This window comes from Schistocerca americana, chromosome 7 (assembly GCF_021461395.2).
Source record: "Schistocerca americana isolate TAMUIC-IGC-003095 chromosome 7, iqSchAmer2.1, whole genome shotgun sequence".
NCBI lineage: Eukaryota > Metazoa > Arthropoda > Insecta > Orthoptera > Acrididae > Schistocerca > Schistocerca americana.
This window is the reverse complement of record NC_060125.1, coordinates 444,010,441-444,026,180: the sequence shown is the minus strand read 5'-3', so window position 1 is coordinate 444,026,180 and position 15,740 is coordinate 444,010,441. Positions and strand designations below refer to the sequence as shown.

The window sequence follows — 15,740 nt, the reverse complement described above, 5'->3', positions numbered from 1 at the left end:
CTCTTACAGGAATCGAGAAAATGCCGCGAGTAACGAGGATAAAGGGCAAGGGGCACTACTTTAGTAGTGTGTGGAGAACTTGAGAATTTGAGTGTGAGGGTAGGCGTGCTGGGGTAGTCCATGCAGTTGTAATGACGACTGTGTCTGTGTGGTTTAGTGGTCAGAGTATCTGTCTAGTAAGCAGGAGGCCCACGCTCGAATTTTGGGCCAGTACAGATTTTCAACGTTCCTTCTTGATTTCAATCAATGCCTACTCGCTGTCAATGTCTGTAATTGCTTTGTGTCTTAAAATACTTTACATTCTTTGTACTTAGCTTTCTAGTAATTTCTTAAGCATTAGTTGTCGCTCTCTGCTGCAACAAATTATGTACAAAACAGGCGTTCTATATTCAAACAAGAGGCAAAACCAAAGACTGTCACTAATTTTCTCTTTCACGCGCCATCGAGGCGATCTCTGTGTGTCTCCACAAGAATAGCCTTTAGGTCCCAAGGAACGACTGCTGCGTCTCCATCCTACAGACCAAGGACACTATCAGGCAATTGTTTGTGGGGTGGTGCAAGGGTGGATCTGCTAGCGGAAAACGTGCAAAACTGGCATTATTTGAATTCCAGAATTTTCGCAATGTTAGGGCCTATATGTGATGGGAAATCCTGGCCCGCCATCTTAATCGGTCACCCGTCAGTGTGCGTATTGAAATAATTATTGTTTAGGAGCTGCTCGCTCTGCACAGCTGTTTCGGTAATAAAGTAACATAATACCGCTCTCTAAATTCTTTACCAATCGTGAAAAACGCGCACTGTCGCTAATTGTTTACATAAAGTGGCGGACGCTGCAGCTGTTTAAATTGGTCTGCCAATGCTCCAATTGTTTAATGAAAACTCTGCAGTTGTTTCACTGATGGCCTATCCTTATAGTGGTCTTGGGGGCTGCTCCCACCACTACCCTCAAGACACTATCACCACATGAAATTCGTGGAAAACAGATGATATTTAAGAAATTTTAAAGATGACAGACCTCGAATCCAGAAAGTTTTGGGTTCTGAGACAAATGCGCTATATCCATCTTGGATTTTGGTGGAAGCGTGACGTCATAGTGGGGGAGAGATGGGAGTGTAAGGAGGGCGTGATCCTAAAAACCCTCTTACATTAATGTAGCTAGACCCAAACCTGTCTTGGTGCCTACCTTCGACGACCACTAACACTGTAGCCTGATCAAGCCATCTTGTTAATAGTTACTTTAATCAGGCTGTTGAAGACATGTATAGCTATCTGTCTCACTTCTTTCTGTATTTTGTTAAGCCCTTGAAGTCTTTGTAGAGGTTATTTTCGTCCTATTATAATATTTGTGCTATGCATTGCTTTTTGAAAAAAAAGACGTATTAGGAAGGTCGTATTCTCTTTAGCCGATTTTATGTCGTCTCGTTGTCTCTGGGAAGCAAGGAGAGGATGTTGGTTGGTGGCCGCTATCCTCGCTCTATAACACAAACTGCACACAATTAATAAATGGGTTCTTTATTAATAAAAAACAGCTTAACTTTAGTTTCCATGTGCTGTGGCAGAAGCTCTTCTATGTATAGTGCACGTAACCTCAATTCTGTTAAAGTAGAAGTCCGCTATATCGACTATAAGGTTGCGATGTGCTGCCTGCCTCTGTGCTAGAGGCTAAGTCTGTGGCTCTGTGTCAGTGATATGCTGGAACTCCATGGCGTACAGACTCGAACTAACTGGCGTAACGGGCTCGAACTAGCTGGCTAAACTCGAACTAAATGCTTGACTAACTAGAACGAACTGGCCCTCCGGTCCGCAGTGGCTATCTGGCGGCTGAGAGAGCGTTGGCGGCGTGTTTCCAGCGGGTCTTGTCATTAGCCTCTATCGATTGTCTCGTAACCCCAATACCGCATGGTGTGCTGGCGCCAGCGTATGCCAGCACAAGGAACAACAAAGGACAGTAATGAATGTATATGCTGTGAATCAAGTTATAAGGTTTGATTACCATAAGAGGTAGTTTTTTATTTTTAATTTATTTTGCTTGTTCTTGAGAAGCTCGCTGATCAGTTTGTTGGGCGGTTTACCTGAGAGCACAGCAGCATTTTCGCTGCTAGAAGATTCCTCGTCGACAGAGTTGGTTGGTGACCCAGTGGAGGAGTCTAGCGGCGTCGTGTCTTCGTCACTGGCGGCAGCCAGTGCTAGGGCCACCACCAAAAGGAGGCCGACCTGTAAACAATCGCCGCTTTTATGTGCTGCTAAACACAGGCGCCGCGATATAGTATAGTGTGTCGTCTTCGGCTGCAATCATAGCTGCCACCATCAAACTAAATACGCTGAAAGCACGGGCAGTATTCAAACTGACGCTTTGTATGTCACCAGCAATTCCTAAAGCAATCGCTCTCCAACACATGCTTCTATTTGTAACTGCATCCTAGAACAGTGTTATCTACCTAGGCCAAAAACTACTCTGCGGAAATCAGTTTGAGTTTCGAAAACATTAATGCGCAATTCAAATCACACTCTTCCATATGATTTACCCAATACAATGGACTGGCGAAGCCACGTTGATTCGATGTTTCTAGACTTTCGGTGAATGTTTGACTGAGTACCACATCGACTTCTTCCATAAAAAATATGTACCTGTTGGGCATACAACCAAGTTCTCAAAAGACTCGATAATTTTCTGACAGTCACAACAAATAAAATTATCATCTTAAGATGCTGAAGTAATAGTGTGCTGCAGGGGAGTGTAATAAGACAATAGCTGATGTACTACATATTACTGACTTCATTGATGATGCACTTACCTAATTCCACTGAATTAAAACTGCAGTAACATCCAGTTACGTTCAAACAATTTGTGGGAATGCAGCCAGGTGACATCTTCGACAACCACCGATACTTCGACAGGAGAACACTCCCGTCAGGGACCAAATCAGGAAAATATGGTGGGTGTGGCAGTAACTGGAACCCCATTGCAGCTATGGCACAATGGCGCCAACTTTCCAAAATAGGTCCGTATCAACAGCGGAGCTGCCGTGTTCTTCAAAGCCATTGTCTCAACAAACAAAACGATAACAATCCAGATTACATGAAAACAATTTCACTCAAATCTTAAACCACACCTCTGTTATGTTTAAAAAATAACCATTGGGGTGGTAGGGGAAGGTGGGGGAATTACACGCATGTGGGTAATCCCACGCATGCTGATTTACGCAGTTTGAATGGCGCAAGCTGTTCCCAGTTGGTGCTACACCCTGCCGGCAGGAGTAACAACTACTACGCGGCTTATGCAAGTCATTTTCCAGTGGCATTGTTGGAGCAGTGAAGTATTGTTTATTTTCGGCATGTCTCATGTAGTTTTGGTCAGCTGCATTTTGCAAGGTAAGTGCTACTATATGTTGCTTTAATGTAATTCTTGCGTATCAACTACTAACCCTAGATAAAACCTTTAATTTAATTGTAGATTTGTCCCGCTATTTGAATTAGGTGCCGAGTTATGCTTAGGTTAGTCATCGAACTTACAGTGGGGTAAAGCCACACAGCTGTTGAAGTGCGTGGTATTCCCCCTTGCAGGTTATATTTTCAAAACTAACAAGTTCTTTTTAAAATTTCAGATGGGTAGATATTATAAAAGAAAAACCCAGAAAGCAAAATGGACGCAAGAGGAACTTTGTAAGGCTCTTGATGCCATCAAATCTGGAAGAAAAATAAGAAGTATCAAGAGCTTTTGGGATTGATGAAGCTACTCTGCGACCGAGAACGAACGTTAAAAATACCGAGGGTCCAAAACTTGGACGAAACCCAACATTTTCGACAGAACAGGAAAATGAGATAAGGGATCATGTTATTACAATGGCATTACATGCATACAGCTGCGAAAGATTGCATTTGAGTGTGCAGAGGCTAACAACACTGCAAACAATTTTGATTAGTCATCTAGGTTAGCTGGAAAGGATTGGCTAGCTCTATTTTTAAAAAGAAACCGAAGTATTAGCATGAGAAAACCTGAAGTAACTAGCATTAAGAGAATACAGGCATTTAATGAAGAAGAGGTTAATGCATATTTTAAAAACTTAGAACATGTCTTTGATAAACATAAATCTAAAGAGGGGTGAGTGTTCAACGTCGATGAAACGGGCATAAATACTGTACAAAAGCCCGAGAGAATTTTGGCTCCTAAAGGTGTTAAACAAATAGGTGGATCCACGTCTTGGGAAAGGGATAAAAACGTGGCGATTTCAGAAGATGTCTGTTTAGTTTGTAGAGAGTTTGGGAAGGATGGAGAACTATGGTACCGATGTATTTATTATAGCAGATGGAGTCATGAAGAATGTAGTGGCTGGAACACTCCAAAAGGTTCCAAGTGCGATCTTTGCTGTACGGTATGAGAAAATGAACTCTTTTCACTTAAAAAAAAAAAAAAAAAAAGTAAAAAACGAAAATTATAAGAGATGTTTGTAGAATTACATTATTTCGTTCTTAAACGTACTGTTTACTATTTGTAGTAACTAATAAATAAAAATAGCAAGTATTGTACATTTTTATGGTTTGTTTTTTTCACGTGTTATTACCCAGTACTTTTGCGTGTCATTACCCTCATGGGTGGGGAATACCACGCATTTGCACTTTTTTTTATTTTAGTGTTCAAAATTAAGGTACTGTTTATAACTATTTACAGACGATAGGAATATGTGGAGAAATGTCCATTGTATGGTATGTACTTATTTTCGTAGGTTTTAATGACGTAACGAATGGTTCACATCGATTTTTCCTTAGGTGCGTGTATTTCCCCCACTCTCCCCTATGTAACAATCGGCTGCATTTTACGTCCAATTATTCTTTATTGTAGCTCAATATTGGCAAGCAGACACTTTAAAACAATTGTTGACAAATGGAGTGGGTATTTGTAGCGTTTCACTTGTAAGGAGACATAAAAGCATGCTGAAAAGAAGGTACTCCGTTCACGGTATGCCTTTGCCCTGGCCAAAGAAAGGCAAGTAGTGTGGAGAGTGTTGCTTGGTTACCTTTGCATAAACAGATTTGAAACAAAAAGATACGTTTTAGTGGTCAGTTATTTCAACTTACATCTCAGTGTTTTAATAGTTTGTTACTTTTTGATAAGAGCAGGTGAGAAATATTTATTTTTTCGTTTTTACCAACTAAAAATTTTGTGGGTGCGGCGCAAACACAAGATTATGTACGTGGGAGCACCCACGTAGTCAGCACACATTCCGTGGTATTCATGATTTTCCGACTCGTATGAAGCTGATCATTGTCCTGTTGCAAGAACACATTTATGTGACAGTTCGCAAGCACCACAAACTTTCACCAATCGCCTGTGAATATCAGCAGCGTTTCACCCTCCTTACATTGAAAGCACGTCTTCGATGATCACACTTATCCAGTGCCAGGAAGTGGACAAATGTGCTGTACTTCTAGTGATTGTCCTGTCAGCTAAGGTTAGACCGAAGTACTACATACTTACAACTGTAATGACGAGTTAAATGGCGAACCGAGAATGATGACAAAAAATAAACTGTAAGTCGATATGAAATGCCCCACATATCTTGAGCAAATGATGCATGAGTTCAGCATATATATCAATTGCTTAGAAGACACGACTGAGAAATAGCACTTAGAAACTTTACAGGAAATGGATGGCGTTGCAGTCTGAACGAGTATATGTTTTACAAATAGAAAAAAACTTGGACTATATTTTCAAAGCTGTTCTTTGAAATTCCAACTTTCTCATTAAAAATGGAAAGTACATGCTGAAGCATCAACAATATAAGGAAAAAGATAGATTGCTACTCATTGTAAAGATGGCACACCGAGCTGCACAAAGGCACAACGAAAAGACTGATACACACTTAGCTTCCGGCAAAAGCCGCCTTCAGAAAAGAACACACACGTAATTTATTCAGACAACTGAGCACACCTTATGCACAAATGAACACCATCTCCAGCAGCTCGGACCAGACTGCAGCTGTCATGTTGAACAAAGCAACAACCTGGAGGGGGCAGGGAAGGGGAAAGGGAAGGGATGGCGGGGAAGGGGAAGGGACAGCAGAGTACAGGTGGGAGGCGAGAAGAGCGCTGTGGGGTGGGAGTGTGCAGCTCTGAAGAAGGATTTGGCCGAAAGCTAAATGTGTAACAGTCTTTTTGTTGTGCCTGTCTGCAACTCAACGTGTCATCTTTACCATGAGTAGCATTTTGCCTGTAAATCTGTTCACCTGTTGCTACATGTAACTGTTTTGGAGTTACTGACGAAGACACCCACAGATGGTGTCAAAACCAGGTTAAAGTAAAAACTTGTTGCAACCAGTTGGATGCATTATACAAATCATATTCTTGTACAGTTGCTGGCTCACAGCCATGTTTAAAATTGTAAGCTCTTTCCTTATATTGCTGTACCAGGTGATCGATTACTTAAACTATTATAGACTTTCACTGGTCCAGCAAAGGTATGTCTGCTAGGATATACCTTGGAGGCAGTAAGTATGAACCAGTCATAGAGTGATGTGGGTTGGGTAGCTTGTTTGTGGGCCTCGTTGAACAAAGGACATAGTGATTCTGCTCTGTTTCCATTCGGCTTTCGGTACGCTACTCTGGTTCTGATGCTGTTATTGCCCATTGCTTCCACGGTTTCTTGTGGGTGACTGGTGTGATAACTACCTTCTAGCCTCCTTTGTGAAGGCCCTTGTCAAGCAAATAACTACAAGAAATATGGTGAGGTTGTGACATGCATTTTGCTACTTATGTTAGTATAATATTTGTCTGTAGTTTTTTTCTGGGTTTTAAGGGCGTGTTTACTTGTATTCAGATTTAACTTCCGTCACTTAGAGAGCTAGATAACCGTCGATGCACATGATGCAGGATCGACTTTTCACTCGCGTATCTGTAGAGTTGCTATATTGACTACATCACATTCCCGTTAATTTAGATGTGTTTAGAATTTTTGTTGTATCTAGAATTTTTCGATGTTCAGTTCTTTTACACAGGGTGTATCTGAAACGAATGAAGAACATTAGAGGGCTGGTAGAGTGGATCACAACAAGTATATTTCACCTAGCAACCTATGTCCGCATCCCTTAGAGTACGGCGCTAGGCGACATTGACAGCGTAGCGCATCGCCAAGACAGTAGGCACACAACATGCCATCCAAGCCGTCACGGTAGCAGGACTGCAGGCCAACGATTTCAATGTATTTGTGACTCAAGGTAAAAGAGACGTTGGGTTGAAGTTTTATGACCCTCATTTGTAAACGCTGTAGTCGACATAGTTGCGGATATTCCAGTCGGGACAACACTACAGGTTTTCGGCCTCTTACTGGGACGTGAACGCGTTGCTTTTGGCCGCGCAAGTGCCTGTTTGATAGGGGTTGCATGGAGGGCAGCACCTGTATACACTGAGGAGGCTGGTTCGCCATGCGTCAATTTGTCATCAAACTGGAGCACTCTTGTGTTTGTTACTGTGTGAAGCGGACAGGAAATGGAGCGCTCTTCATGGGAGGAAAGGGCAGACATGCACTGTGCTTACGGGGTGGAGAATGGAAATACTCACGGTGCCCAACGTTTGTACGTACGGCGGTTTCCGAATCGTCGAGTGCCAGATCCACACACATTTGCCGCCATGCACAGGTCCTTAGGAGAGACAGGTTCCACAATTTGACGTATGTACCGTGAAGATGATTTTCACCATTAACGCCTTCAGAAGGTTCACACCCTTAACCCAGAAAATTTTACACGTCAAATTGAGTTGCCACTGGTTTTTGCAAAGGTGTCCACCTCCGTAACGTAGTGGTAGCGTTTCCGCCTACCACGCAGGGGACCCGGGTTCGATTCCCGGCAGGGGACTGGGTGTTGTGTGCCCATCATCATCATTGACTCGGAAGTCGCCGAAGTGGCGTCAACTAAAAAGGGACTTGCAATACGGCGGCCGAACTCCACCGAATGGGGCCTCCCGGCCAACAATTCCATACACTCATTTCATTTCATTCCCAAAGGTGTGTCATTCAACCAGACTTTTTTACGAATGAGGCATCCTCTACACGAGAGGGTGTGCTCAACAGCCACAACCAACACGTGTGGGCACGGGAAAACCCGCACCCCGCCTTTGTCCGTAGTCAGCAAGATCGCTTCACCGTCATCATTTGGGTCTTCTTGGTGGGCGACAATCTGGTTGGTCCATACATGTTCTCCCTGTGACCGAACGCAAACGGATACTTAATCTTTTTACGAGACATTCTGCCAGAGTCGTTGGAGCACGTTCCACTCAACGTGCCACAGCGAATGTGGCCCCAAAGCGATGGTGCACCTGCGCACTTCGCACACGCACTGCGAGTACATTTTGATGAAACCTTTGGTGAGAACTGGTTAGGGTGTGTTGGGCCGGTTACATGCCCTGCACGTTCCCCCAGCTTGACGCCCACTGATATATTTTTTTTTTTCCTTCTGGGGCTATCTGAAATCTGTCGTCTATGAAACACCTGTTGAGACTGGTGAAGAGCTGATAGCGCGTATTGTGGCAGTCTCTGGTGCAATTTCCATTTTGCCAGGAGTGTTTCAAAGGGTCCAACCGTCATTACAGCATCGCTGTACGTTTGCATTCGAGCAGAAGAGCTTAACTTCGAGCATTTTTTGTAACTGTTTTCAAATAAAGGTTATAAAGCTTCACCCTGACTTCTCATTTACTTTGATGCCGCCAATACATTGAAAACGTAGCCCTACAGACCTGTCACCATGACTGTTCAAATGGTATGTTGCGTGCGCACCCTCTGCCTACCCTCTTGGCGGCGAGCGACACTGTTATACGAGGGTCACTCCAAAAGAAATGTACACCATTTTTTAAAAAATCCATCATTTATTCTACATGTTTGAAAGTTTTACAGTATGTAGATACATCCTTTAGGAACAATATTTTCATTTCTCCACATAATTTCCATCCCTCTCAACTGCCTTACGCCATCTTGGAACCAGCGCCTGTATGCCCGCACAGTAAAATTCTAGACCAACCGGTTGGAGACACTGTTTGGCAGCGTGCACCAGGGAGTCATCATCTTCAAACCTTGTTCCACGAAGAGAGTCTTTCAGTTTCCCAAAGAGATGATAGTCACATGGATCCAGGTCAGGACTGTAAGGCGGGTGTTTCAGTGTTGTACATCCGAGTCTTGTGATCACTTCGATGGTTTTTTGACTGAAATGTGGCCGTGCATTGTCGTGCAACAGCAAAACATCCTGCTTTTGCCGATGTGGTCGAACACGACTCAGTCGAGCTTGAATTTTCTTCAGTGTCGTCGCATATGCATCAGAATTTATGGCGGTTCCACTTGGCATGATGTCCACAAGAAAGAGTCCTTCGGAATCGAAAAACACCGCAGCCATAACTTTCCAGCAGAAGGTGTGGTTTTGAATTTTTTTCTTGGGTACATTTGTATGATGCCACTCCATTGATTGCCTCTTCGTCTCTGGTGAAAAATGATGGAGCCATGTTCCATCACCTGTCACAGTTCTTCCAAGAAATTCAATCCACCATTCTCTTACTGTTCCAAAAGTTCGCTGCATACCGTTTTTCTTGTTTCATTGTGAGCCACTGTCAGCATCCTGGAAACCCACCTGGCACAAACCTTTTCTAACGCCAACACTTTCAGTATTCTGCAAACGCTTCCTTCCCCTATCCCAGCGTAGCGTGACAGTTCGTTCACTGTGATGCGTCTGTCAGCAGTCACCAATTCGTTAACTCTCTTCACATGGTCGGGAGTGTGTGTAGTACGAGGCCTGCCGCTGCGAGGACAATCCTCAATATTGCCGTGCCCGCTTTCAACATGTAATCTGCTTGCCCACCGACTAACTGTACTGCGATCTACAGCAGCATCTCCACACACCTTTTTCAGCCTCTTGTGGATGTTTCGCCGGCCGGAGTGGCCGAGCGGTTACAGGCACTACAGTCTGGAACCTCACGACCGTTAAGGTCGCAGGTTCGAATCCTGCTTCGGGCGTGGATGTATGTGATGTCCTTAGGTTAGTTAGGTTTAAGTAGTTCTAAGTTCTAGGGGACTTATGACCACAGCAGTTGAGTCCCATAGTGCTCAGAGCCATTTGATTTTGTGGATGTTTCCCACTGTCTCGTTTTCACAGAACAGGATTTCTATGACAGCACGTTGCTTCTAACGAACGTCAAGTGTAGCAGCCATTTGGAAGACATGCTGTGACGGCGCCACTCATGGGAACTGGTTGAACTAAGTTTGAACACAAGCGGGAAGGATGTATCTACACACTGTAAAGCTTTCACACATGCAGAATGAAAACTGTATTTTTACAAAAATAGTGTGCATTTCTTTTGGAGTGACCCTCGTACAAAGCCTAACGCCGTGCGCTTAGGGACGCGGAAATGGTCTGCTATGTGAAATATGCTTGTTATGACCCACTCTCCCAGCCTTCTCATTTTCTACATTTCTTTGAGATACACCCTGTATATGGTGGTCTTGAATGCCATATGGTCCACTACAGGACAAGTGTTAACTTTCACGATGCAAATTGAGTCACAGTAATTAGAAACTTAACTGAAGCCTGTACCATTTATTTTCAGTCCTCCGTCACTTACGAAATTCATGTCCAAAATGCGGCCGCATATCTGCCATTTTCCAATATGCACTAAATTCAAGAATGATCTTGACTCTGAATTTTGTCTTCAGCAGGAAAGTCGGTCAATGTGAAGCAAAACTGCAGCCAGCAGAAGCTTTTCAGGAAACTGCTATTAGCAGCTTTACAGCTTAGATGGTAAGTGGTGCTTTGGAGACTCCGAGACAGCTTGCTGCTTATCAAATGTTTGACCTGACTATTACACATATTTACCCCACATTTCAGGATAGACAGATATAAGGCTCGCATGCTCATCACATTTGATCTGCCTCATGGCATCACACTATGAAGTTTCTAGAAGTAACTATGACCTTAAAATTCACTCGATTATTCATTTATGCCCCTCTTTCCTTTTCTTTGCCCAATGTAAGCATTCTCCACTCTTGAAAAGTGATAATGAAATGTCATCAGACTGCGTTATAAATTGTCTCTGGGGCCAAAATTTTGTGTAGGAAGGGGCAAATGCTCAAGGAAATTTTTCTGAAGACGTTCTTCCACATACTAAGATCATTACAAAAATATATTAAGAGGCTTATAGCAGTTTTTAATCATGAAGAGATCTACCTAACGAAACACAATCTGGTTAGATTCGACAGTCGTTCAGTAACACGCAGCCATAAACAGTTAGAGTAGCCTATTTCTAAGTTACGTTGTCATTCCTGGACAGATGAACTTCGCACAAGCACTTTACGGATTTCGTAAGAATGTTGTTCTTTTTAAGTAGTCGCCCGTGTTGAACCAAATTTACACAAAAAAAAAAAAAAAAAAAAAAAAAAAAAAAAAAAAAAAAAAAAGAATCAAACGTGTGTGAAATCTTATGGGACTTAACTGCTAAGGTCATCAGTCCCTAAGGTTACACACTACTTAACCTAAATTATCCTAAGGACAAACACACACATCCATGCCCGAGGGAGGACTCGAACCTCCGCCAGGACCAGCCGCACAGTCCATGACTGCAGCGCCTCAGACCGCTCGGCTAATCCCGCCCGGCCCAAATTTACAAACCACGGAGGAAGCTCCTACGTTGGCCCCATAGTTTGTTTCAGTACAACCCGAAAAATCCTTTGGTTCCGGCAACCATTTCGTAACAATACAGCAATGGCGTCGCTGAAGCTCATCAGAACAGTGATAGCGTATACTGTTCGATTGCTCCCTCAGGGGGCTCAACATTCGTTTGCTGGGTACGGACTTGGCGAACCCGGGGTCCCGCGAGGACGGTACATACCTCTATAAAAAAACCTTCAATCTTAAGGTGTGCTGAGTGCCGATAAGATGCATGGCTGTTGAGGTGGAACAGACGCTAGCGGGCAACCTCTGGGGAACCTGCCGCACCTCAGTTGTACAAGGCTCATCCAGGCATGCGGGGCTCTGTCTGGATGGACATAAGTTTCCCTAGCTGCTCGTGGGACGACCATGCATACCACAAATTCTTCCTCTTTTCCTCCTAATTTTTCGCTGGCTAGTGGGATGGGTGAACCGCTGGTAGGCACTACCGCCCAATCCAACAAGAGGGCTAGGTTAGCCAGTCCTCCTGACTTAGGTGTCAGCAAACGTACAGCAGTTCAGAGTAACAGAGCACGTACTGACAACCAGAATGTGTTTTTAATAATAAAAAGGAAAGAGGGTTCCTTTGAAAAGGTTTCGCCATTCTATATCCAAAAGGGTCTAGAAGGAATAGCTGGAACTTTAAAATCAGTGAAGCATTTACGGAATGGGACACTGCTTGTTGAAACATCAACTTCTCAGCAAGCAGTTAACCTTCAAACAGCTAAAAGCTTGGGGGAATACACAATCGATACAGAGCTTCACAGCACCCTGAACTCCAGTAAGGGTGTTATTACCCGTAGGGATCTCGTTGACATTTCTGTAGAAGAATTAAAGAGTGAGTGGGCTCAGGAGGGAATTGTTGACGTTCAGAACATCATGAAAAGGGTGGATGGGAACCTGGTGAAATCTGACTCCTTCATTCTTACTTTCAATACCCCCAAACTCCCAGAACACGTCAAGGCAGGATTTCTTCGCCTAAACGTACTGTCGTATGTCCCAAACCCAATGCGCTGTTTTAAGTGCCAGCGTTTTGGGCATACAACTCTAGAGTGTAAAGGAGAAGCGATGTGTGGCAACTGTAGTAAGGTTGCCCATGACGGAATTGACTGTTCGTCGCCTGTCAGATGTATAAACTGTTCTGAAAGCCACCCTGTTTGGAGTAGGGACTGTAGAATCTTCCTAGAGGAACGTAAAATACAAGAAATAAAAACAACTAAGCGTATCCCCTACAGTGAAGCCAAAAAGATCTTTAAGGCCATGCAGCCGCCCACATTCGTTACGTCTTTTGCTTCCATTGTTCAGAAGCCGTCTCCAAAAGTCGATGCATCTACACAGCCGGAGGTTGTTAGTGTTGGCACGAACACCTGCACATGTCAGTGCACTTGCAAGGCAGCAAGTGTACCAGAGCCTGTAGCCCCGTCTCGAACAGCAGAGAAAGGTACAGTAGCTAACACTGAAGAGCCCCAGGCATCTCCGATTGCTGAGGCTGTTCCAAAGCCCAGCATGATCGTAAACACCCCAGCTCCAGTTCCAGCAAAGCCCCCTAAACAAAGGAAAGCACACGTCAAGCAGCACCAACAGATTCAACCGGCTGGTAAGCCCTCGGATCATGTTAATGTGGTCCCACTAGACGCTTCATCAGTCTCTTCCCCAGAGCTGATGGAGTCTGAGAATATGGGGCAATCATCTCGCCCCAAGACTGAGCCTCCACCCGCTGCAGTCTCCCCACCTCGGCGGAAAGAGAGGCAGAAAATACAACTACCGTGATGGCTCCCATATTACAATGGAACCTGCAAGGGTTCAGGACACATGTGGAGGAACTACGTCTATTGATTCAGGATAGACCTATGTGTGTATGTCTGCAAGAGACAAATTTCAGTGAAACATACACCCTTGAGCTACGTGGTTATGTCCTCCACAAAAAGACGACCTGAGTGGACAGCGAGCTCGAGGAGGAGTAGGTATCTTCGTCAACACCGACTACCACTCCTCGCCTCTCTCCCTCACGACGAATTTATAGGCAGTTGAAATATTAGTACATGTGCATCATATGCTAACAGTATGTTCGCTTTACCTCCCCCCACATGATGTGCTCGACGAAAAGGCTCTCAGTGATCTTCTTACACAGCTCCACCACCCCTTCATCCTCTGTGGTGATTTTAATGCAAACAATACGCTTTGGGGCTCTGTGAGTACTTGCCCCAGGGGTAGAGCAATCGAGAGGCTTCTTCTGTCTTCCAGTGTCTATTTGCTAAATACAGATCAAAGCACGCATTTTTGCATTGCAACTGGGTCGTTCTCTGCCATTGATCTATCGCTTTGCTCTCCAGCCATCGCCCACACGGCTGCATGGGAAGTGGTTGATGACTTACACAGCAGCGATCACTTCCCCATCTAGATTCACCTGCCACATGCAGCGGAACCGGAAAGGAAACCACCTCGATGGGTGCTCGGTAGAGCCAACTGGGCACTGTACAGTCAACTAGCCCAGTTTGAACATCGGGTCAGTGTCCAGGAATGGGTGAATCATATTACTGAAGTGATCCACCGCTCCAGTGAAGCGTCCATCCCACAGTCCATGGGACAACCGAAGCGGCAGCCTGTCCCTTGGTGGAGCGACGAATGCCGCTCTGCAGTCAGGGCTAGGCGGGCAGCTCTGCGTAGGTTCAAATGCCGGCCAACTGTAGAGAACCTTGCAGCCTTTCGGGTGGCGAGGGCAAAGTGTCGTCGGATTATACGAGAGAGCAAGAAGAGGTCGTGGCAGCAGTTCCTGAACACCATTAATCGTTCTACACGAAGTTCCATTGTATGGGAGACCATAAGGAGGATTTCTGGGAGAGGTGGGAGGTGCCCTATGGCTGCTATAATGTGGAATGGTACTCTCCAAACGACCCCAAAAGATATTGCCCAGTCTATGGCGGCTCATTTTGCAGCTATTACTGCAACCGCCAGTCTGAATCCAGCCTTCCAGCCCCACAGAGTGGCTGCTGAGAGGAGCAGTTTTGACTTCCGCTCACCCAATACAGAAGAGTGCAACTGCCCATTTTCCATGTGGGAACTGGATTCTGCATTGTGTGGGGCTCATGATATATCCCCTGGTGAGGATAGACTCCACTATAGCATGTTGCGGCACCTCACAGGGAGAAATAAAGAAATCCCCCTCCGACTTTTTAATCTTGTTTGGATGTCCAGTCACTTCCCCGACTCGTGGCGTGAAGCAATTTTAATTCCTCTTTTAAAACTTGGGAAAGACCGCACGTGCCCGGGTAGTTACCGTAGTGTTGCCCTCACTAGCTGCGTGGGAAAGACCTTGGAGCGGATGGTCAACCACCGCCTTGTCTGGATGTTAGAATCCAGACAGCTCCTTAGTCGCTTTCAGTTTGGGTTCAGGAGGTATCGCTCCACCTTTGATAATCTGGCCCTCCCGGAGGCGGCTATACAACAGGCTCTCCTGCGCCAGCATCACCTGTTGGGAATATTTTTTGACACTGAAAAGGCATACGACACTACTTGGAGCCATCTTATCATCAGGCAGCTCCACGAATGGGGTTTTCGTTGATGTATTGCCAATTTTGTTCGGTCCTTCCTGTCGCCACGTTATTTTCGGTACCGAGTCGGAGACGTACTGTCTAGTCGCTTTGAACAAGAGAACGGTGTCCCTCAAGGTAGTGTTTTAAGTGTGACGGTCTTTGCTATTGCTATTAATAGTATTACGTCTGTTGTGAAAAGTCCTGTGCAGTGTTCCTTGTTTGTGGACGATTTCTCTGTATTTTGCTCTTCTTCAAGCCTTGCAACGACGACTCGTCAGTTGCAACTCACTCTGCGACATTTGGATGAATGGGCACAGAAGAGTGGCTTTACGTTTTCAACTGATAAGTCGGTGTGTGTTCTTTTTAACCGTTCTCGTTCCATTTTTGACTTGCCTGAGTTGAGGATCAGGGATACCGTTCTGAATTTTAAAGACACGGTGAAGTTTCTGGGCCTCACTTTTGATTCTAAGCTTACGTGGCTGCCACACATTAAGGAACTGAAAAGACGGTCTTTTAAGGCGCTGTCTATTTT

General features: G+C 44.7%; 1 protein-coding gene across 1 annotated transcript in view; it reads right to left on the bottom strand.

Moving 5' to 3' along the window:
* LOC124622396 (endochitinase-like) overlaps positions 1 to 15,740 on the bottom strand; it is a 101,440-nt gene that overhangs the window by 64,509 nt on the left and 21,191 nt on the right. Inside the window, exon 2 of the mRNA XM_047148085.1 lies at positions 2,073 to 2,214. Coding sequence (XP_047004041.1) covers positions 2,073 to 2,214 — 142 coding nt within the window. The remainder of the gene's footprint in view (positions 1 to 2,072; positions 2,215 to 15,740) is intronic.